Below are 23,284 nucleotides of genomic sequence, written 5' to 3'. Positions count from 1 at the left end.
TTGCGCGAAAGCGCTCCATTTTATTGATCTTAAGGGTTAAATCCCATCCGACTCCACCAGACGGCTGGACGGCCCCCGCCCCCCAGAATCAGATTTCCTTCCCCTGGCTGCAGCCCGGCTGGAGAAACGCACAGAAGCGAGGACACATTTCACACAACCCCGGCCATGTCTCAGCGAGGGCGGAGCGTTCCACCCCTTCTGCCGGGAACACGGCCTGTCACATGTACACCTGGCTCCTGCCATTCCCACGTGGCGGTTCTTTCAAATCTCTCTGCCCGGAGCGCGGGCTCGGAGCGAGCCCTCGGAGGTCCCCGCTGCCCCGGTACCGGATCGTTCCTGCACCCCGGAGCTGGGAGCGGCTCCAGCACAGGTACGAGCCGCGCTCGGTTGTGCCCCAGCCCGGAGGGGGCCGCGGTGAGGGGAAGGAGGCGGTTCTGGCGTGTTCCTTGTGCCGGCTTCCCCCGTGTCCCCCGTGCCCTGAGATGGCGGAGGGAGCGGCTGCCCGCGGTCTGCTCCTCCGCTCGGGTCCCTGGGGACGAGCCGGTGCCGCAGCAGCCATGGCGAATCCCGGTTGCCCTCGGTAGCCCGGAGGTGGCTGCTCCGTGCCCGGCAGAGTTCGCCGCCGTGGCGCCCCGGGCTCGGCGCCGCTGCTCAGGCGGGAGGTGTCCCTGTCCGGCTCAGGGCTGGCACGGCATGAACTTGACCGTGCCTCAGAGCCCAGAGCGCTCCGGGCGCCGAGTGGAGGCAGAAAGCGCCGCATCCTGCCCGCTCCGGGCTGCGGGCAAAGGAGAGCTCTCCCTAAAGGCTGCAAACTCTCCGCAGGTGCTGCCGCGGGCCCGACAGGGCGGCACTGAGCCGACAGCACCTCCCTGAGCCTCGGTGTCCCGCAGGACCGGGACCAGCCGTGACCTGTCATCGTGTCCCTTTCAATGGGCCATCCCCGTGGGTGCACAGCTGTTCCCGAGGCCCATCTCCGAAAGGCTTTTTCAGCACTCCTGAAGAGTCCGGAGCAAGGGGCTCTGCTCTGTTCCCAGCACAGAGATACCGGCTGTGAGCTGGAGCAGAGTGAATTCTGCCCCATTCACGGGCCCGTGCAGGAGCTCCTCCATCTCCGGGACGGACCAGCAGCCGGGCTTACACACTTGCCTGGGGCGCAAGAAGCCGCTTGTCAGAAGCAGGGGGACGCCACTTGTGAGCGTGCAGTGAGGGAAGAAGATGTGGAGAATGGAACCTGCAGCAGCGAGGGCACAGTGAGGGAGCCCCTGGATCCCCAGGGCACATCGGCCACCGGCCATGTGCTCAGAAGGCTGCTCAGAAGATTCCCGGGTGAGTGCAGGGCCGCGGCTGTGGCCCCTCTCGGGAGGGGACAGTGTCACCCGGCAGGGACAGGGCTGGCGGCTGTGTGGCTGTTTCCCGATGTCTGGAAGAGGCCTCGTGCTCCGCTGGGCCCCAGCAGTGGCTGGAAGCGGCAGCCGCAGCTGCCCCCGAGCCTGTGCAGCTCTCCTGCTGCAGCCTGTCCCCAGCCCGGGGTCCCTGGCTGTCCCCACACCTGTGTCCCTGCCTGTGCCCAGGCTCTGGGCTCTCTGGCTGCCAGCTGAGGGAGGAGCAAACAGGCTGAGAGGTCCCTCCTGTGCTCCCCGGCCATCCATCGGGCCAGCACATCCGAGGGCCGGCTGTGGTCCTGGCAGCCAGCAGCTCTTTCCTGCTCCAGGCCAGCGCTCCAGCCGCCATCCCGTGCTCACCTGGGTGCTGCTCCTGCTCCTGTTCCTGCTGCTGGCCGTGGTGGCGGCCTTGGCTGTGCGGTCAGGTAAGGGAGGGGCAGCAGCCTGGGCCCAGCCCCTCGGGGCAGAGCGGGGTCCCTGCTCCCTGCAGAGGGGAGGGCGATCCTCACACCTTCTCCTCTTCCCCCTGCAGCACAACAGGTTCCAGCTCCACCTGCGGCTCTGACGTTGGTTCTGGACTGTCCCTCTGGCTGGTTTGGATACAATGGAGTCTGCTACTACTTCTCAAGGGACAGCAGGACCTGGGAGCAGAGCCAAGAGCGGTGCTCCGAGCTCGGGGCCTCCCTGGCCATTGTCCAGGATGAGGCAATGGTGAGTGAGGGGCTGCGGGCGCTGTGGGGTGTCTGAGGGCAGCCCGGGGGTGCTCCTGGGCCGGGCTCGGTGCTCGTGGGGCCGGGGCTGCGGCCCTGTCCCGGAGCCTTGCAGGGAAGGAGCCCCGGGGCCGTGTCCCCCGAGGGGCCGGGGCAGCTCCCACTGCTCTCTCCTTGGCAGCATTGGCTCTTGCGCCTCCGCGGGAACGTCGATTACTGGCTCGGACTGCGCAGACGGGGCGAGCGCCTGCGGTGGGGGGACGGCAGCAGCTTCAGCTCCTCGTGAGTGCCGGGGAGCCGGGCAGGGCATGGGGGGACAGGGGCACAACGTGTTCCCCTGGGAACCAGCGCTCTCTCTGCTCCTCCTTGCAGGGTTCCTGTCCTTGGCAGTGCAGAGTGCGTGTGCCTGGCTGAGGAGAAATTCAGGAGTGAGAGCTGCTCAAATCCTCAGCCCTATCTCTGCAGCAAGGCCCAAGCTCCCCTGTAACAGGGGCTGGAGAAAGGACCTTCTCCACACTGGGCAGTCCCAGCTTCAGCTCTTAGCCCAGCCCAGGGCTGTCCTTCCTCAGCTGCTCCCTGTGCCTTGCACTTGCTCTCAGGGTCACCTCAGTGCCTGTTCATCCCCACTGCCAGTGCTGGGCTGGCTGTTCAAAGGAAAACCCTCTGCAATCCATCCTGCCAGCCATGCTAGCTGGAGTGAGGGGATTGCTCTCATTGCACAACAAGCTCTCATGGGAAATCCAGATCACCCAGGGCTCTTGGAAACCATCTCCAAATGGCTTGAAGATGCTTCTTTTGGAGTGGCCTTGGAAGAGGAAGAAGAACAGCTGAGAGATACCGGCTGAGGAGGAATCCTACTTTTGGCATCAGGCACCTGAGTGTGAAGAACTGTCTCTCTGTTGCTTGTTTATCTGTCTGTCTCTTGTGAAGGATCTCACTGCTGTACTGTGGGTGGAAAGCCAGGCTGGAGCAGGACATGGATTTGTCTCCCTGAGGGAGAAGCAGTGATGTGATATGACTGTAACCTCCATTCCTGTGTGCCACTGTGAGGGGAGGAGGAAGGGAGGGAATAGGAGATAAAGGGAAGCTAAGAAATGAGACAAGAGTGTGGGGAAAGTGCATTTTTAGGCTTTGGCATATTTCTCATTCCCTTTTTCTATTTGCTTGATAATAAACTCAATTGATTTCCCCTGTTCTGGCCTGTTCTGCCCATGATGGATGAGAGATCTCTCGCTGCCTTTATTGAGACCCTGGAGCCTTTCCCCACGTGCTCTGTTGCCTGCCCAGGGTGAGGAGGAGAGGGACAGAGCAGTTTTGCTCTGGGTGCCAGGCCCAGCCCACCCCAAGCATCCCTGTGAGAATTGACTCCATCATTTCCCAGTGCCACGGCTGGTCCGGCTTCCCGGGCAGGTGCCCGGAGTGAGAGGAGGCAGCCGGTGCCAGTGGGTGAAATGTCTTTGCTGTGAGCTGGCAGGGAGAGGACGAGGAGAAAGTGGTGCAAGGTGAAGGGGAGAGAAAGAGGGACAAGGCTGGAGCGGTGGGAAGCGGCGGGGATGGGCAAGGGGCAGGAGGGCATTTTGCTTTCCAGCTCTGTGGGAGGAAACGGCAAACTGTCAAATCCATGCAGGACAAGAGGGGAGAAAGAGCAGGCGCTGGCTACGGCCCACAGCCGGGATTGTAAATGTGAATTGCCCGAGCTGCCAAGGCCGGCAGACTCCGAGCACCGCCGCACGCCCGCCCCGCCAGCGCTGCGCTGGGTCTTGCCCTGCCCCTGCCCTGGCTGCAGCCCGCCTGTCGAGACGTGCCCTTGGCACTGAAAGAGCTGCACCGAGGGACAGCTGGGGAGCTGCTGCGGTGACATCCAGAGCATAAAATAAATAGAACAAAAAGCTGCGCTGCCGGCTCTCCTCTGCCCGCTAACACTGAAAGAGCAGGGCCGAGCCACCGTCGGAGCGGCGGTGCTGGTTAAAGAGAGTCACGGCAAAGGCTGGGAAATGGGAAGGGAATAAAGCTCAGACAGTGGTATAAAATACTCTAAAAATACTGCACCAGCAGTGGCCGCTGCCCAAGTGTCACCAAAAAGATCTGCAGCAAAGCAGCGTCAGGACGGTGGAGGTGCTGAAAGAGCAGCGGGAAAGGCTGGCAGGAGTGACGGGAATAGAATAGAGAGGGACTGGTGTAAAATGTTCTAAAAGTGCTGCAGCAGCAGTGGCCGCTGCCCCACGACTGCAAGAGCTGCAACGAGACACCGTGGGGTGGCAGTGCTGGTTAAAAGAGAGGCACGGCAAAGGCTGCGAAGGGTGAAGGGAATAAAATAGAGAGAACAGTATGAGTACAAATAATAAAAGAACCGCCCCGGGAATGGCCACTGACCGCTGTCACTGAAAGAGCTGCACCGAGGGGACAGCTGGGTGCCCAAGCTGGAAATGGTGTGACCTGGCTTTTCCTTTCTTAATAACCACCAGTGGTATTTTCAAGGCCTCTGGTTATACTCAGAGATGTCCAGAATCACCATTACAGTGGGATAACTGGGGTTGGAATCAGCTGTGACTAACATGAGAAAGATCACAGGAGCAGAAATACAGATTTCCCAGCTCCCGCCCAGGTAGAGCAGTATTGGCACAGGGACAGAAAATGCTGATATAACATCCTTTCCCACTGGTCCCCGTGCTCAGCTTTAGGTACTGTTCTTCAGTGGTTTTATCCATGGAAAATATTGCAGAGGGACACAGAAGATTTACTAGCATATCAAAAAGAGGCTGAAAAACCATGAAGGATGAGGTTTGGGAGAGGGACAGAAGCAAATTCTCACATCATATGATAGTTAGATATGGCTGCTGTGAGTATGCAGCATGGAGGACAGCTAGATTAAACTAGAATATATTCCAAAAGTGGAACTCTTTGGCCTTATAACTGCAGGTGAGGTTAATAACCCTCACCAATTAGAAAAAGGGAAATGTAGAACTAATGTAGATTACCATCCCTGCAGCCATTGGGTGTCAGTACTGCTTTTCCCCACCAAACTACAGAGACTTTTCTGGAAATCTCTCCTTTTCTGCTTCCTACCTGGACCAGTGTTCCAGTGACCCAGGTGATTTCTCTGAGTGAACGGAGCTTTACCTTCACAACAGCTTTGCTCTTCCCTTCCCAGCCTCGTAGCCTTGGGAATTCCCATCTGGGAGCGTTGGCCTGCTGAAGGAGAGGCTCCATTCCCAACAGAGATCCACACTTGACAGGAGGAACAGCCCATGGGATGTTCTCGTGCCTGGACTCATCCCTTTGCTCCTGAGCTACAGCTGGAGCCCAGAAACCTGGCAGCTGTTCAGGACACACTTTGCCATGGCATGGCCCAGACAGGCTGATTCCTAGGCTGGAAGCACAGCGGGCACACATTCCTACACCTGCCCCTTGTTTCCAGCCCCTTTCAAGAAGCTGTTCCCGTGGGTTACTGTAAGAATCCAGGCCCAGGTGTCTGTGGGATTTGTGGGGCTCTCTTGGGGGGTTATGTGAGGGTGATCTGTGGGATTTGGGTGGGGGGGTCTGAGGAGTATGTGGATGACTTTGGGACTCCTGTTCTTTTCCACTCATATTTCCTATTCTTTTTCTGCTTATGTTTCACACCCTTTTGTCCTCACCTTTCTAGTGCTTTCCTGCTTCTTAAATCCCACCTTTTCACATTATGCCATCTCCCTTTCTTCACTCTTCCCTGTCTTTTTTCTTTGCCTTTTCCCCATTTATTGCCCCCTTTTTCCTTTCCCTATTTTCCCTCTGCACTTTTTTTGGCCCTTTTTTCCCTTCTTTTTTTTTCTGTTCTTTTTTTTCCCCTGCTGTCTTTTTTGTCCCCTGTCCTTTTTTTGCTCTTCAGTGGAAATCCCTCAGATGATGGAATTAGTGGGCGTTTCTACCAACTTAAACCCTAAGAAATAAGGCACAACAGAGATTCCCCGTCAATTTAAAGATGATGAAAGTGGAGGGTTTGCTCTCATTGCAAACTGATAAAATTGCAGCATACAGGGTGCTCCCTCTTCTATTTAAACAAGAAAATAGGGATTCCAATCAATTGATACCCCTGAAAAAATGGCCAAGGCAGGTTTCTTTCAGTGTATGCCCTGAATATTGCAGGGTATGAATGGGGACTGACCCAGTTTAAACACAGACAGTAAAGGAAAATTAACCAGTTTACTTCTGAATAGACTTCAGTAGAAATCTGTTGAAAGGGAACCAAAGCACACTTGTCTTCCCTAATTAATTCCATCGGGCTTGCTTCACTAGAAATGCTCTCAAAATTAAAAGCAGAGATGCCTCGTGTGTTACTTCAAAGCAGCTGGCTTGGTTTGAAAGACAGGTGCCTGCAAGAAAGGCAGGAGCCTCCCTTGAAATGGAAAATGCAAACCCCTCCCTCCAAATTATTTTAATTTTGAAATTAAGGGGCTCTCAGGCAAAGATATGGGAATAGGAATAAGAGTTCTTCACTAGGAAAAATTAAACTAGAAATACAGCAGGTGCCCAGTGCCAGCAAAACAGCTCTGTCCCTCTGCTCCTCACCCTGGGGAGGCAACAGAGCACATCAGGAAAGGCTCGAGGTGTTGGGATTTTTGTGGGTTTAAATCTTCAAAAGAGCTCAGCAGTTGTTAGTTGCTATAAAGTTGTTTCTTCTAAAGGCACTGCAGCCTCAAAAGGCAAAGAGCCCCAAGTGTTCAAGTCCCTGCTAAGAGCTTTCAGCGTGGAGTCCCAAATAGAAGCAAAGTCCCAATTAGAAGCAGAAGCAGTTCTGCAGTGCATGGCCCCGAGAGGGCCAAAGTTGTAGCCACAGCCCCTGTCTTCTTCTGGGCAGTGATGATGGCAGTGAGGAGAAAGAGCAGAGAGAGAGAGCGAGAAAGAGAGAAGGGAAATCTGCCCCCACAGCACGGATTCCTATTTACAAATTACACAGAGAGCTAAAAACACCAATCTGAAACATTTCTGGGAAACCCATTAGAATATCAGTTTTTCATACAAAGTTTTACAAATAATGTGCACATATTAGCTATCCGTTCTATCTGAAAAATGTAAGCAATATGCTTATTATATATTTATTCTGTCTAAAGTTGTTTTTTGACTTCTCACCGAGACTTGTCTTTGAGACTTGTTTTTGAGCTCTCAACAAAACTTGTCATTCACACTAAATTCTAAGACTTTTCCTCCTTAAGGCATTTCAAAATTAGTCTTACTTACTTAAAGTTTCTTAGTTAAAACTTAACCTTATATCTTTATTTCACATATGAGTGGTGTAATATACTTTAATCCATCCAAATCAATCCATTCAACCCCTGCATTCTGATGTCTCTCTGAAGAATTCAGAGAGGCCTCTGTTTCACACACTCCAACACAGAGGGATGGGAGTTACAGACAAGTCACTGCTTCTCTACCAGGAAGACAAATCCTTGTCTTGCTCCAGCCTCCCACAGCAGGACAGTCAGATCCTTTGAAACAGACAGACAGACAGATAGACAGACAGAGAGACCATTCTTCACAGTCAGGTGCCTGATGCCTGTCCTGGTTTGAAGGACAGGTGTTTGCTAAGGAAAGCAGAAGCTTCCCTTTGGACTGAAAAAAATGTGATTCTTCCGATTATTATCATTTTGGAATTAAGAGAGCTCTCAGGCAAAGATATGGGGGTAGGAATAACAGTTCTTTACTAGTATATCTAACACGACAAACAAGAACAACAACAGCTATGAAATTACCCACAAACAGAACAGTAACTCAGTCCCAGTGTTTTTCTGGCTGCAGGCACCTTTTCCCTGAGCTGCAGTTCCCGGTGCTGGGGGCGGGCGGGTCCCACAGAGCTGCAGGAGGGCTGGGGGTGATGGCAGAGCTGTCCCAGGGGGAGAGAGAGATGGAGAGAGAGCTCTCCGCTCACGGTGTGGGTCCCGATTCTCAGTAGAGTGCTGGATGGTGGTAGTTCACAGCGAGAAGGCAGCCGGGCAGGGTCCGATAGTGGTTTCCAGACGCTGGGATGGCAGGGATGGGACACAGGCGGCGATCGTCCTTCTCGTCCGAACTCCGCGGGGGAAAATGGGCCGAGACCCAGCCTTCCGCTTCCTCTTCTGGCTGTTTGAATCTCACAGGGCTTACCTCCTCTGTCTCTCTCCTCCCCCCCCCCCCCCCCCGCCCCCCCACCTTCTCACCAGGGCCTAGTCAACAGGTATCTTAGCATGACAATGGGGAAAATTCCACAGAGTGAAAAGGGAGAGAACTAACCCCCAACAATGCCAAAACTCAGATTCTTCCTCAGCATGTCTCATCTATTCTTCTTCCTCTTCCACAGCCACTCCAAAAGAAACATCTTCAAGCCATTTGAAGATGGTTTCCAAGAGCCCAGGGTGATCTGGATTTCCCATGAGAGCTTGTTGTACAATGAGAGCAATCCCCTCACTCCAGCTAGCATGGCTGGCAGGATGGATTGCAGAGGGTTTTCCTTTGAACAGCCAGCCCAGCACTGGCAGTGGGGATGAACAGGCACTGAGGTGACCCTGAGAGCAAGTGCAAGGCACAGGGAGCAGCTGAGGAAGGACAGCCCTGGGCTGGGCTAAGAGCTGAAGCTGGGACTGCCCAGTGTGGAGAAGGTCCTTTCTCCAGCCCCTGTTACAGGGGAGCTTGGGCCTTGCTGCAGAGATAGGGCCGACGGTTTGAGCAGCTCTCACTCCTGAATTTCTCCTCAGCCAGGCACACGCACTCTGCACTGCCAAGGACAGGAACCCTGCAAGGAGGAGCAGGGAGAGCGCTGGTTCCCAGGGGAACACGTTGTGCCCCTGTCCCCCCATGCCCTGCCCGGCTCCCCGGCACTCACGAGGAGCTGAAGCTGCTGCCGTCCCCCCACCGCAGGCGCTCGCCCCGTCTGCGCAGCCCGAGCCAGTAATCGACGTTCCCGCGGAGGCGCAAGAGCCAATGCTGCCAAGGAGAGAGCAGTGGGAGCTGCCCCGGCCCCTCGGGGGGACACGGCCCCGGGGCTCCTTCCCTGCAAGGCTCCGGGACAGGGCCGCAGCCCCGGCCCCACGAGCACCGAGCCCGGCCCAGGAGCACCCCCGGGCTGCCCTCAGACACCCCACAGCGCCCGCAGCCCCTCACTCACCATTGCCTCATCCTGGACAATGGCCAGGGAGGCCCCGAGCTCGGAGCACTGCTCTTGGCTCTGCTCCCAGGTCCTGCTGTCCCTTGAGAAGTAGTAGCAGACTCCATTGTGTCCAACCCAGCCAGAGGGACAGCCCAGAACCAACGTCGGAGCCGCAGGCAGAGCTGGAACCTGTCGAGCTGCAGGGGGAAGAGGAGAAGGTGTGAGGATCGCCCTCCCCTCTGCAGGGAGCAGGGACCCCGCTCTGCCCCGAGGGGCTGGGCCCAGGCTGCTGCCCCTCCCTTACCTGACCGCACAGCCAAGGCCGCCACCACGGCCAGCAGCAGGAACAGGAGCAGGAGCAGCACCAAGGTGAGCACGGGATGGCGGCTGGAGCGCTGGCCTGGAGCAGGAAAGAGCTGCTGGCTGCCAGGACCACAAACACATACATATATGTCTGGTCCAAAACTAAACCACTAAATCGATTTTTATATAGCTCCCAGGATTTTGAACCCCAAAATTAACTAAACAGAATTGATATTTTTTTTCTTAAAGTTATCTGGTTTTTAACCAGTAAACACAAGTATTTGGCATCAGTCATACTTTCCTTGCTCACAAGGCAGGTGAGTGGCTGCTTTGCAGGAATAGAAATCATCTTCTAAGGTATTTGTCTTGTAGGAAAACCAGGATATCCATACAGCATTGCTCCCCTTCTCTCACAACATTTATATGATGAGTTCTAAGGGCAGACCTCAAGTGCTCAAAATACCTCCTCAACAAAAACTATTGCAGAGTGAGGAGTCACAGAACACATCCTGCCCACCTCAGAGCCATGTGCCAAGGGGAAGCAGGAAGAAGAGGGAGATGTTTTGGAATAGGAACAGCTCCTTGGATGATCCCCAATGGCACACAGCGTGGGGAGAGGATCTGGGGTGGCCCAGTACTGGCAGTGCAGCCCTCTGCAAGAGGGACTCTCTAAAAGGATGTGAGGCTGAGTCCTCACAAAAATCTCCATCAACGCTGTCCAGGGCACCAAGGGCACTGGGAAGCCTCAGGTCCATCCAGACCCAGCAGAAACAGAACACAAACCAAGCCTGTAACAGAACCTGAAAAAGTCCACCCAAACTCAAGGCTGAGCTTCAACAAGCTCCCGAGCCCGTGGGCGTGGGTGGAGAGCACAGGTGAGGCTCATTAGGGTCATTGAAGTTCATTAGGGCCCTCAGGTGCTCCTCAGGACACACCTGGGGCCTCTGGACCAGCACTGCCCCAGGAAATCTCTCTGTTGGGGGATTTTGGAGAATTTTGAGTGCCACCAGTACAATGATGTGGGAACTGCTCATTCCCCTGCAGTTTTTCTTAGATCCAAGGATTGGTGGAACTTGTTGGCAACAATGACAAAAAGGGAGGTGACAAAGCAGGAAAAGATACTGGCAGGGGCAGGGGGTACTTTTGGAGCTGAAGGTCATTTAGCAAAGAAGAAAATTGAGGTTTGCAGGCTTTGATGCAACAGGCCCTGTTGCTTTCATCCTGTTTCCATCCAGGAAATTGCAGCCTGGCCACCCTTGGCCAAAGTCCACCTTGATGTCACAGCTCCGTGGCAAGGTCCCTATGTGCCTCTCTGGCCTGGGCATGGTGACCTGGTCACAATGACCGCCCCTGCCCTGCTCTGCCTGTGGGTTTCAGACCAGGCACTGCAGCTGGAATGCCCCATGGTGATCCAGCAGCCAGGTCCCTTCACTGGATAGAAATGGGAGACCATGTTTCCCTTGGGTGATACACAAGGGGCTGGAGGAGCACCCAGGATTCCAGCAGCACTGATTTTAGGACTATACCTCTGTCCATAGGTGTCCAAAGTTCCATAAGGCACATTTCCAAGAGCATGGCAACCCAAGATGGATTTGAGAAGAATGCTTCACAAAGTTTTATAACTCCCTCTGGTTTCTTATTCTTTATTCTTTTTCACATATTCTCTCAGTGGCAGAAGGAAGAATCAGGTTTGGAGAAAGAAAAAGCAGTTTTTCTCCCAGTTTTCCACATCTTAGTCCTGGAAAGTCATGGCAGCCAAGCCTAAATAACCAATCTGCCAAAGTTCAGTGCCCCACTGAGGCCTCTTATCAACAGTTTTTTTCACAGGCTATTTCTGTTTGCCTTTCCTCTCTGGGTATTGCTTTGAGCTGCAGCCAGAAAACATTCTGGGACCTTACCTTCAGGGCTTAGACCCTCCACAACCACTTCACTCTGAAATATTTCCTTTTTCTTCACTCTGGATGAAGAACTAAAACTTTCTGTGTTCAGCAGGACTTTCATCTTCTGGTGTGCTTTGCTCTCACATTGCACTGCAGAACACAAATTCCCCAGAGCCATAAAATGGTTTGTGTTGGAAGAAACCTTAAAAATCATCCAGTTCCAACCCCCCTGCCCTGGACAGGGACATCTTCCACTATCCCAGGGTGCTCCAAGCCCCACCCAGCCTGGTCTTGGACTCTTCTAGGGGTGGAGCAGCCGCAGCTCCTCCATGCATGACAGGAGATTGAAAGAATTTTCAATCTCAAAGGTCCCTTCCAACTCAAACCATTCTATGCTGTTATAAAAGCCAAGTGAAAATACTAAAGAGAAGAATATTTTTCAAGATAAATATGGGGTATTTGTCCATAAAGACAGCCAGAAGACCAAGTGAAGTCATCACTTATGGGAAACCTGTAACTTTAGTTTCTCCAAGTTGCTCTCAGCTGGATCTGCTCTGGTTTTCTGATCACAGCAGTGTCCCAAAAGCCCAGTGGTGATGCAGAGGTGGGAGATGTGCCCTTGAAAATGCCAAAACACCAAAGTCCTGGGGTTTTGATCCCACTGTAATATGCAGATCACTTCCAGAGTGACTTGTGAAGTGCTCCCTTCTTCCACTTCCCCATTTGTTTTAGGAAAAAGCCATCCCAGGACCCTGAGCTGCATCACCACCACTTTGGTGTCTTTGGAAAACAATTAAACTCAGCAATCAGAAAGTTCATGCATTAAAAAAAAAAAAAAAAAAAAAAACCCTCCAACGGTATGGTTAGTGGGCCAAGGGATTTCAAGATGGATTTCAAGATGGATTTCCTAAGCCCTCTCCTGTTTCTTTCTGGGGGTAGCAGTGCTCCCTGTGCCCTTCAGCCTGACCCTTTAAGTAACTTGAGCCTCTGGGCAGCAAATCCCAGTCTCTAAATAAAAGGATGGAAAAATCTGTTTCCCCCCTTCTGGGTCTTTTCTTTTGAAAACAACTATCTTCTATCCCATGATGGGAAGAGAGAGAGATCACCAAAAGACAGAGCAGCTTTCTGAGCGTCCCCCTCCCATATCAGGACAAATGGGCAATTTCTCCACTCCATAATGCTTCTGGCAGCTCTTTTCTTCCAGCTTTCCTCCCCTCCCGCCAGCCTTTGGCAAACCTCAGCTGATTTCCAAACCTTCCGTGGCTGCTGGGGGTTGGCACAAAGGTTTAATTATTTGCCTTTTCTCGGGTAAGGCGGGGATAGGGAGAAGGTCGGGCCCCATCACCTGACACTGCTGATCTTGCCCACTTTTCTTGTCCGGTCCCTCTCTCCCACCCCTTTCCTTCCCTGTCTCCCGCCCAGTTCTCAGAGCCCACCATGAAGCCGCAGGTGCTTTGGGGATGTTTTTGCCTGCTTTGCTTTTCCCTCCTGAGAGCAGCAAAAGGTAAGAGAGACTTTGGGCTGATTTAGGTCCAGGAACTCGGCGGGGTCTGGATGCCCAGAAAGGTGAGATGCTCATCCCTACACTCACCTTCCCGGTCTCCAGCCAAGCAGGGAGCAGGGACTGGCAAACTGCAAACAGCACGAGCATCTCCTGAGGCTGGGAAGTTTTGGGGATTGTGGAAGTCCTTCCTGGGGTGGGCTAGGAAAACCAGAGAGCTGGAGCTTTTTAAACTGCTCACAGTGCAGAACTGTAAAAAACTCTGTCTGTCTGTCTCACAGAGGAAAACCCCAGGGACTGAGCTGGATTTCTATTGATTCATTTGTTTTTAAAAGCAGCAAAGTTATAAAACATTTCGGAAGCCCAGCAAGTGCATCAAATTTGCAAGAGGATTTCAAGTTACTTCAGAAAATAGATTTGACTGGTTTTGTCATGGCAAAGGCAACCCTCCCTCTTTCAATCACCATTGCATATGAGCAAGAGAAGGCACTCCAAATAAGTCTAGAGAAATAAGATTAAAGCAGAGATTTTGATCTAAAGCTGTCCCATCAACTTTATTTTGCCTTAGCACAAAGACAGTGATTTAATTATGAGTTAGAAGTTCTGATGGAAAACTCACAATATGAAGAATTCAGCTTCTGTTCTCCCCAAAAAAAGGCAATAGTGCCCCAGTTAATGCCCAGTGCTGAAAAGGCACTGGAAATATCCCTCCTGTCTGTGGGCATGCTCAGTAAACTTCCCTTCAGGATTAAGGTGTGTTTCTTTGGCATTTCTAAAAATCCTGAAGTCTCCACACAGAGTCCCTGCTCCGGCCATCATTTTTCAGGCAGGGCTAGAAACACAAGCAGGAATCAGCTGTCAGCCTGGAGAACACCCAAATATCCAAACCACAGGCACAAACAATTCCCTATGAAAACCCTCCTGCCAGCTAGACTTCCACTCCCAGGAGGTGGGAGTGATACAGGTCATCAGCATCCCTGCAAATCCAGGTGCCCTTTGGGATGGAGGTTCCCAGGTACAGGAAGTGGAGGTTATCCACGACCACGCACCTTCAACATTTCCATCTTTCCACAGGGGATTTGCAGCTGCTTTCTTTCCAGCCCAGGACCCTGTATCGGTATCGGTACACACTGGATGTCCAGCTGCACCACACATCCACACCGTCCCCGCGGGGAGCCCGGCTGCAGGCTGAGACATTGATCCATCTGCACCGGCTCTGGAGGGACCGAGGCGGGGATGAGCTGCTCCAGGTGAAGGTGTGTGGGGTGGCACAGCCATCACAGCCAGGTATTCCTGCTGGCAATGCCCCAGGAGGTGCAACCCCTCCCATTTCTAGCCCACGCCACCTGAAAAAATGATCTCTGTGACCAAATCCATCGCCTGCAGGTAAAATGCACACCAGCTTTAGAGCAGGCACTTGGTCACTGCTTTCTGCCATCTTCTGCTGTCGTAGATCCATGATGTGAAGGCCCAACGCCACCCAGGAGAGGAGAGGAGCCAGAACAGCGCTGGAGGTTCCCCTGTGGAGATTGCACTGAGCCCAGAGGCACAGGCAGAGCTCCAGCAGCCAGTGTTCATCTCCTGGAACAGTGGGAAGGTCAGCTGGATTAAAGCTCCTGGGCTTGTTCATGCCCTCTGCAGATCACTCCCATCCTCATCCTAAATTTTCTCGGCTATGAAGCCCATAGGAGCTCCTGCTCCCCCTCTGATTTCAGAACAGAAGGAACTGGACAGAGTGGCCAGTGTAGGACTCTACATTGAGTCCTATCCTCCAAAAGGACTCAGATGGAGCTGCAGAATCCCATGTTAATGCTCTTCAGTCCTAAGCATGGGATAAAAGCTTTCTGACCTTCTCCTTTTAGGCTATGGAACTCCAGGGTGGGAAGGAAAGGGAAATTTTGTGGGCTTGCATCCACAGACCTCATGCTATTGAGGGATAAGGTTCTCCTTGAGAGAATTCCTCAGGTGTCTACAAGGGGTTCTTAGGTTCCCTTTTGTCAGGGAAGGCAGCAGAGAGCCCGCAGAGACCCCAGAGACGTCCCCTCAGCCAGTCACCACCTCCTGCCCTCCCAGGTCAAAGCTTTCTATGGGAACGAAGCAGAAAACATCCTGATCTCCAACCTGAAACGAGGCATCATCAGTCTGTTCCAGCTTCAGCCCCATGCCGGCACCACAGTGGAGGTAGGTCCAGAGCTGGGGCCACGTCTGCCCAAAATCCAGGGATGCACCAGGAGATCTGGCCCAGGAGCCCAGGCAGCCCACGAGCATCAACAGAGGGAGCAAAATTCAGGATAAACAACATCGGGTCTGCTGCTCCAACCAGGATGTGAGCAAGGATAACTCTCAGAAAGGTGGAGGTCTTAAAATAAAATAACGTAACTTTCAGCAATAGGCACCCTTACGAAATCATAGCCTTTCCCTGGACAGTAGGGACATCAGAGGAAAAAACTCCACAAGCATTCCTGCCAAGCAGGATTTGCTTTGCCAGCAGCCAGCTAGAATGACCTGTGAACAACATGAAATAACCTAAAAACCCCAAATGCAGTCACTGAGTTGCTGCTGTTGGTGTTAGCCTGAATTTGCAAATATGCCCAGATAGACTAGAAGATATTCAACCACCCCCTGGTTTGCCCCACTTTCTAGATTTTAGATGTTCTCTTCATTAGACTGGACTTTGTGTCAATCCTCCCCACACATGGTTTAATACCCACGGTCACTCCCATTTGTGTTTCAGGAAGATGCCTCTGGAAGCTGCCAGGTCACCTACACTGTGTCAAACCATTCCATCACCAAGACCAAAGATCTCCTCAGCTGCTCAAAGCCAAAGTCTGGATTCACCTCCATAAACAAAGCAAGTCCATTGCTCTCACTATGGGGGGCTCAGCTCATGTTGAGAACAGCAGGGTCATCCCTAAAATCTTTTCACAAGTGGGTTTGGATTCCCATTCCCAGCTGGCTTCAACCTTCTGCACTGACTTGGGATGGGACTCTTAGACCCATCCTCAAAGTGGGATGCACCAGCATCCCTCAGGAGGATCTTGTGGTGTTGAGGTGGGTAGGAGCAGTAAAGGTGCTCTGGGTCACCCCATCCCCACTCTTGTTATAACTTCTGACCTGTCAGCTGATCCCACTTGTGAAGGTGGAGATGCAGGGATGTTTCCTGGCTCTCAGACTCACTGGATTGGGGATTAGTTTGACAGGACTCTGTTTTGCTTAAAACAGCAGCCTGTGTTCAGCTGTGGTATAAACAGGTGAAATCCCATGGGTCTTTATGCAGTTATACCTGCCATAACCAAAATTTATTTTTTTTAATATACAAATTCTACTGAATTCAGTATAAAAATGGACATTGCCATGGAGACCCTGCAGGCCCTGGCAGGGGTCTCAACACCACCTTGTTGTGCAAGTCCCTATGGTGTCACCACTCTGCCTACCTGCATCAGCCATGGGTGAGAGCATGCCCTTGCTGATCCTCACCTGATGTTACCTTCTCTGGAAAGAAGGCAGGCTCTTATCGATTTTCCTCTCCTACATTTTTCAAGTGAAGTAGGTCACTTTGTGGACTAGAAAGTTCTTTTTATGGAAATGTAAAGAGAGAAATTTCCTGGGCAGAGGGCAAGGGAAAAAAAGGCTGCATTTTTTTTCTCCTTGCTTTTCCTTTTCCAAGATATTTGGAGTGGAGTGGCAACCCTCCAGCAGAAGCCAGTACGTGGTGAAAGACAACCTGCTCCAGTCAGTCGTGGCAGAGGAAAGCCACGAGGTGGCTCCAGCCCTGAGATCCCGCTCCAGCATCAAAATCAGTTCAAGGTGAGCAATGATCCCAACCACGGAGGGTGGAAATCACAAAACTTTCCATTGACTGTTTCTCCCTTCACAGGCAGCAGCTCCAGCTGGTGTCTCCTGCAAAGCCTGGGCCAGCAGAGGTGTCTGGACAAAGCCTTAAGGATGTGTTGGCTGGCACAGAGGCACAGCCCCAGCCCCTGGGCATGGCCAGCCTGCCCTTCAGGAGGGTCTGCACCCACTGCCCATCGGTCAGTGATGCTACCAACCCCCAAAACTCACCGGGGGCTCTCCCTCAAGCTGGACACTTGTAGGGTGTGGTGTTAAATCACAGTGGTGCTTTTGGAGGGGCTGGTTACTGCTGCTTTGGTGTAAATGTTATCCCATGATGACATGGGAAAAGAGGCTGAATCCCACCTAACAAACCTCAACTTTGCAGCTGAGAGCCTTCCTGAAGGCTTTTGACAGACAGAGAGTCCAAACAGACACTTCAAAGGTGGCAGCAACTTGGCAGTTCCAGAGGTTCATCCAGATGCTGCGCAGTGCCAAGAAGAGGGACATCCTGCAGCTGCTGAGGAGAGCACCCGAGGAGACACGGTGAGAATCCCTGGAACCCTCTTTCAAAAATTCCCAGCGCTGGACAAGACAAGCAGGGACAGTTGGTGCTGCTCCCTGCGCCATCCCTGGTCCAGGCAGCCATCCTGACTAGTGGCAGGGTTCTCTGGCTTTTCCTAATGCCTGTCCTGTCCAAGCACTGCATGGTTTTTGTGGGCCATGCCACCGATGACTTCCCTCTTCCTGCTCCAGCCCCTTCCTCGTGGAGGCAGCAGTGGCCACACAGTCGGTGGCTTCCTTGGCAGCTCTCTCAGACTTCCTGGATTTCAGCAAGGAGCCCAGGTCCCTCCTGGAGAAGTTTCTCTATGCAGCAGCTTTCTCTCCCCGGCCTTCAGGACAGCTTCTCCACCTTGTCTTAGTGAGTATGGACATCTCTCTCCCTTCCCCAAGGGTCTTGCATCTGGGATGGATCCACATACCATGGAACAAGGAAAACGTTTCTGTAGAAATTGATTTTCCTGCTCATGGGATAAAACATTATGTGTATTTAATGGGATGGGAGTAGATGCTCCTCAGAGGAAAAGAATTCAGCAGAGAATGCTTTGTATCAGTGCATTAGAAATAATAAAATCTTAATTTAGAGCCACAGCATTTTATCCAATTAAATAATTCACTGCCTCTTTCGAGGCAGGTAAGAACTAGTTTTTCCTTACTTGATTAGGAAACACTTAGAGATAAGAGGTGAAGCATACTCCTTCTATTTCCCCCCCCCCCCATTTCCTTTTTCTTGCTTCTTATTACCCCTTTCCTAATGCTCAGGACAAGCTGGATGGGAAGCATCTGGCACCTGAGATCTGGGAGACAGGGATAGTTGCTGTGGGCTCTCTGGTGGGCAAGCTGTGCCAGCAGAAGCTCTGTGGGCTGCAGGTGGGTCCTCTGCAATCCTTTGGGACATCCCCCCAAATTCCAGGAGAGCCCAGAAAATCTTCCGTCCCTCACCTCCCTCTCCTCCTGCAAATCCCGAGCAGGTGGTGGAGCGTGGGGTGGAAACCATCCTCAGGGGGCTCAGAGGTGCCAAGGAGGAGCCCGAGGTGCTTATTTACCTGCTGGCCCTGGGGAACACGAGGCTCCCTGAGATCATCCCCACCCTCCTGGACCACGCTGAGGATGGTCCCACAGCTGTCACAGCCGCGGCCACCACTGCCCTGCAGCGATTCCCTGCTCCCCACGTCTCCAGCAAGGTAGGAGAGGAGGTTGCCAAGGCTTCCCCACTCAAAGCCGAGCTGCTGGGGTGCATTTGCACTCTTAGTTACCCCTTCTCCTCAGGTGAAGCGAGTGATGAGGAGGATTTTCCACCAGAAGAGGAAGAACTATGACAAAACCTGTCGCCTGGCCGCTGCAGAAATCCTCCTGGATAACCACCCCTTGCCCATGGATGTCATCAACATCCTGCTGGCCACCAGTGAGATGGAGACCGAGATGGCCACGTTCCTGCTGCTGAAAGTCCAGAACAGCCTGCGTGACCACCACCACCACCTGGCAAAGTGGGGATTCAGGGGACGGGTGCATTTTTCCCTCTTCTCTACATCACCTTTTTCACCTTCTCCTCCTCTACAATCCAGCTGTGGGGTTTGGACCAATATGTGTTTAAAATGTGCTAGCATCACTTCATGGGGGCTGCCTGGACATTCCTGGAGTAACAGAAAGGATGTAGATGCCACACGGCCAGGAGAAACCTGACATTCCTTGTCATCCTGCCCCATGGCAGCAGGACCCAGGCTTGTGGTTTCAACAGAGCCCTGGCTCCCAGGGCAGTGCACAATTTGTCCTTGCATTAATCTTCCTGTCTGCACGGAACAAACCAAGCACTCACATTTTTCAGAGCTAAGCACAAAATTATCTGCCTGGTTTATCCTAATAAGCCAGAGGAAAGGGAAATTCCAGGGTAGCCCAGGTCTAATGGTCCAATTTTTTACTCACACTGCTCTGAGCAGTCATCAACCATGAGAAATACTCTGGCAAATTATATTTTCCTCTGTAGTGAGCACTGGCCTTTTCCCTCCCCTCCCTCCCAGTGGTGACATGTCCTTTCCCTCTACTTTCCAGGAAGATAATGAAAGACATCATGGGAGACCCACGGATAAATAACTACAACTTCTTCTCTAAAGTCGGCATCTCCTCTTCTTTCTCAGGACCTCTGACAGGTGACAGAGCAGAGGACACTGACCCCATGGCCCCCTCAGAGGGTTAGAGGAGGGAGTTGGTGGGAAAAGGCAGCTTCCAGTGGAGGATTCAGGTCTATAGAATGCCCCAAAATCTTGGGGGGGGGGGTTCTGAAAAGGTCCCTCAGCACCAGTTGGCTGCCAGCACCTGAGATATAAACATACCCTTTTCTAACACAAACTTTGCCCAAATCCTGCTGGTTTGAAAGAGGAGCTTCAGCTGGAGATGAAACCAATAGGAGATTGCTGGTGGGAGTTTCTGTGCTTCCCCTGACAAGTCAAGATATTTCACTCCATTCCTCAGTTCCTTTAGTGTTTTTAAGAAAATCTTCAAAGAGGAGGATTCTTGTACTGAGATTTAAAATAAAGAATCAAACTTCAGAGACTGCAGAAATAGCACTTACTAAATATCTGCTGAATTCTTCATCCCTCAGCTCTCATTTCTGTCCCTTTTCAAATTAGCTCAGACTGGCCTTGCAGAGGGTCAGTGGAGGTGGAATGGTCAGGGAGAAAACAACCTTGCAATGCTAAATCATTTGAGTACTGCAAGAATAAAAGGAGGAGATGCAGAATGGTACCACAGGTTTGGGTTGGAAGGGACCTCATCCTGTTACCACCCCCCTTCCACCAGGCACCCAGGGGTGCTCACGGGCACCTCTCTGCCTTCCAGTCACCCAGGACCTGGCTTCCACTTTTGGGCTGGACCTGCTGTTTTTGGAGGGTGGATTCCTGAGGAAGAGTGTTTCTGACTTCTCCCTGCTCAGCCACGGTCAGCGGCTTCGTGCAGCTCAGGTGGGAGAGGGGCTGGGGGCTGGAGGGGGGTGACAACACCAACCCAGCGGTGCCACTGCTGTCCCTGTGTCCCCTCTGAGCTTCCTTGTGTGCGTCACCTCTGCACTCTGCATGTCCTGTATGAGAAACAGGCAAATCCCAAATCACCAGCATGAAACTCCTGCTCTGGAGAAGGGAGCCCCGCTGCTACCCCAAAAAACAAAGGGTGCAACACTGATACCTCAGGGTGCTCAGGGATGGCTCAGATCCCTCATCCCAATCACTCCATCATCAGTGTTCTGCTCCAACGGGTCCCTCCACTTCTGTCTTCCAGGTCACCTTTGAAGCACAAGGGATGGAATCAATGATGGGAGAAAACCTCTCGGAAGGGGAAGAGGAGCCAGAGCTCATGGCTGGGATGTCAGCCACCTTCTTTGATGTCCAGCTGCGGCCAGTCATCTTCTTCCAGGGATACACAGACCTAATGGCCAAGGTCCTGCTGAACAGTGGAGGGCCCACCAGTGTGGTCAAAGGGAACCTCCTGCTGATGGACCATCACCAGGTACAGGATGGGGAGGAAGCAGTGACCTGTCTCCACACCACATCCCAGTGAATCCAGTGAAATGAACCTGTGGATGTTACTGACCACAGACAGAGATCTAAGAGCAAGGTGGCACTGCCAGGTGTGTCTTGGGGGTTGGTAAAACAGTGGCTTTACCGTGGCTCTGCTGTGGGAGCCCCATGGCAGCCCAGCTGTAGTGTTGGGACAGACATTCCCAGCAGCCACAATGCCCTGCCAGTGCCAGCCACTCATCCAAGAGCAGTGCCTGGTCACAAGAAGTTCTCCCTTTTCCATCTTCCAGGTCATTCCTCTGCAGTCTGGCCTTCAAGTGACTGTCAAACTGCAGGGTGGGCTGGGGCTGGACATTTCAGCTGACATGGACGTGAGCATTTGGGAGCAGGAGCTGAAAACCAGCGTCAGTGCAAGGTCAGGGAAGGAGCTTGGCTCTGGGAATAGGAATACCTGGGGGGTGAGGGTGGATTTCCACTGCTGCCTGCTCTTCTCCTGGTGGCTCCAGCCTTTCCTGGTGGTTGCACATACATTTTCCACGGCCAGACCTCTAATTAAAGCATTTATGGAGTTGTTTAATGCCCAGTGCAGGCCGCTGCTCTGAGACTAAACCCTACACACTTCTCTCTCACAGGGGAAGTCTTGCCATGGATTTCCAGGCAGAACTAGATTCCCCTTTCCTCCAAGCCACCCTGAGGAGCCAGACAGAGGTGGAGACCTCGATCCACTTTGACACCAAGCTGAGGTTTTCCAGCAGCCCCGTGCTCATGTGCCTGCAGCTGAGAGAGGAACAGGTCCCATACAGGTACTCCCTGGGCACAGCCAGGTCCTGTACAAACATCCAGGTGGGCTTGAGGTAGAGGACTTCTTGGGAAGAGGAGAGAATTAATTGCTGCACTTATTGGGTCAGAATTGGTAGGGATGAGGCAAGGGCACCACAGGTTCCTGATGTGGGTGGAAACACCATCCATGAGACTGTCAGGAGATGGGGGTTGGGCTGGTCTGGGAGGAGAAGGATGAGATCCACCACAGCCTCCCGACCATCCTGCTGTCCCTTTGGCCCACAGAGAAGTCTTCACAGTTTCCCAGTCTGCCGGGAGCCAGAGCAGCACCGCTCGGAAGGGCCGGCGTGGCTCCGTGCCTGCGAGGGAATTTGCCTTGCACCAAACCAATTCTAAGGTCTGCAACCTCCTGCTGACTGCAGAAAAAGAATAAGGAGTCAGAGCACTTTAGGATTCTCCCCCACAACCACCTTTGAATTAGAAAAAAATACTGCAGTAAGGACATCAGAAGGGAGCACAGGAGGAACTACTGAAGAACAGACACATCCCTTGCCTCCAAACCTGCCCTCACACCCCAAAGGCTGAGATTTCCCCCTCCTGGGCTCCTCCCTTTCATGGGGAAGGGCCTTGCTGGAAGCCAAGCTTTTCCCCCGTGGAAAACAGCCTTATTTTGCAAGTCAATGAGTTTCTGAGAGCCCAAGAAACCCTCCTGGAAGGAATGCTGTGTTCTCTCCCCATTTATCAAAGCTGCCAGGAGGGGACACATCTGCAGGCAGCTGACAGTCCTCAGTGGAAGGAATAAATGACCTTCCTTGGTTGGGAGGTTGAATGGTTATCATCCACCACCACCCAACACCTCCAGTACTAGAGGGAAACTGGTGAGGAATGAGCAGCATTTCTCTGTTCCTTCCTGATAATAATGTGCCTTGGAAGTGCTTTTGGCCCTTTTTTTGTGTGTGTGTGTATTACAAAACAACCTTTTTAGGAAAGCAAAGAGGGATATGGAATATATTTTATTTTAATTATGAGCTTGAAATGCTAGCACTGAGTCTCCTGGTTCAGTGGAGGAAAGTTTCTTCGTTTTCCATCTGGAGATACCAATCAGAAGCACTTCAGTTACGTGCAGAAATAAATTCTGTGTATTTTTATATTGTCTCTGTTTGACTCTTACCTTTCCTGGACACATGGATGGGAAGAAAGGAGAGGCACTTCCAGGAAGAACCTGCTTTCTAGGTCTGTATTTAGGGTGCTCCCTTTCTTCCTTCTTATCCTCTAGAGATTGACAAAGGCAGATTTTCCATTCAGCTGCTATTTTCTCCAAATCAGCTGAACTTCTAGCCCCAAAGGATACTTGTCCTGCCAGAGGGGACCAGGTTGTGTAGCTGGGATTGGAGTTGGGAATGTGTTTCCAGGCCCTTTGGAAGGGTTGAGGACATCTGAATAGGGATTTTACCAGTTTGCATTGCTTCTGGAAGCTTTGCTGTCCTGCTGAGCCACTGAATCCTGAAGTTTTCCAAGCCCTTCCAATGAATTCTCTTCCCCAGTCCAGGTTAGATGCTCAAGCAGCAAAACAAATGAAGTAACATGGGCCTTTTAGCAAAGTCATTAATTTCCTTGGCAATGGCTCCAAACCCTCCCAGAAGGGACCTTTCAGCCCCAGATCCCCAGGAAAGGTGACACTGTGCCTAGGAAAGGTGGCATTGTGCCCATCTGGAATGGAGTCGCCTCGTT

The 23,284-nt window shown here is 52.5% G+C and overlaps 2 protein-coding genes across 2 annotated transcripts; one reads left to right on the top strand and one right to left on the bottom strand.

Moving 5' to 3' along the window:
- Positions 1-4,008: 4,008 nt before the first annotated feature.
- On the bottom strand, positions 4,009-11,492 carry LOC134046449 (C-type lectin domain family 2 member D-like). Its single transcript, XM_062496914.1, has 6 exons — positions 11,390-11,492; positions 9,493-9,588; positions 9,207-9,385; positions 8,925-9,025; positions 8,779-8,834; positions 4,009-4,079 (listed from the first exon to the last, which is right to left on the bottom strand). Exons 1-6 carry the CDS (start codon positions 11,490-11,492, stop codon positions 4,009-4,011), a joined length of 606 nt encoding a protein of 201 aa, XP_062352898.1.
- Positions 11,493-12,808: 1,316 nt separating this feature from the next.
- LOC134046297 (microsomal triglyceride transfer protein-like) lies at positions 12,809-21,986 on the top strand. Its single transcript, XM_062496634.1, has 18 exons — positions 12,809-12,875; positions 13,947-14,128; positions 14,326-14,469; positions 14,946-15,053; positions 15,607-15,723; positions 16,540-16,679; positions 16,750-16,903; positions 17,092-17,249; positions 17,460-17,625; positions 18,027-18,134; positions 18,236-18,448; positions 18,534-18,751; positions 19,314-19,411; positions 20,100-20,221; positions 20,535-20,762; positions 21,064-21,188; positions 21,406-21,576; positions 21,839-21,986. The coding sequence occupies exons 1-18, from the start codon at positions 12,809-12,811 to the stop codon at positions 21,984-21,986; spliced, it is 2,667 nt and encodes an 888-aa protein (XP_062352618.1).
- Positions 21,987-23,284: the final 1,298 nt, after the last annotated feature.

The sequence above is a fragment of the Cinclus cinclus genome, chromosome 7 (assembly GCF_963662255.1).
Source record: "Cinclus cinclus chromosome 7, bCinCin1.1, whole genome shotgun sequence".
Lineage (NCBI taxonomy): Eukaryota > Metazoa > Chordata > Aves > Passeriformes > Cinclidae > Cinclus > Cinclus cinclus.
This window is presented reverse-complemented; position numbering and strand designations above follow the sequence as displayed.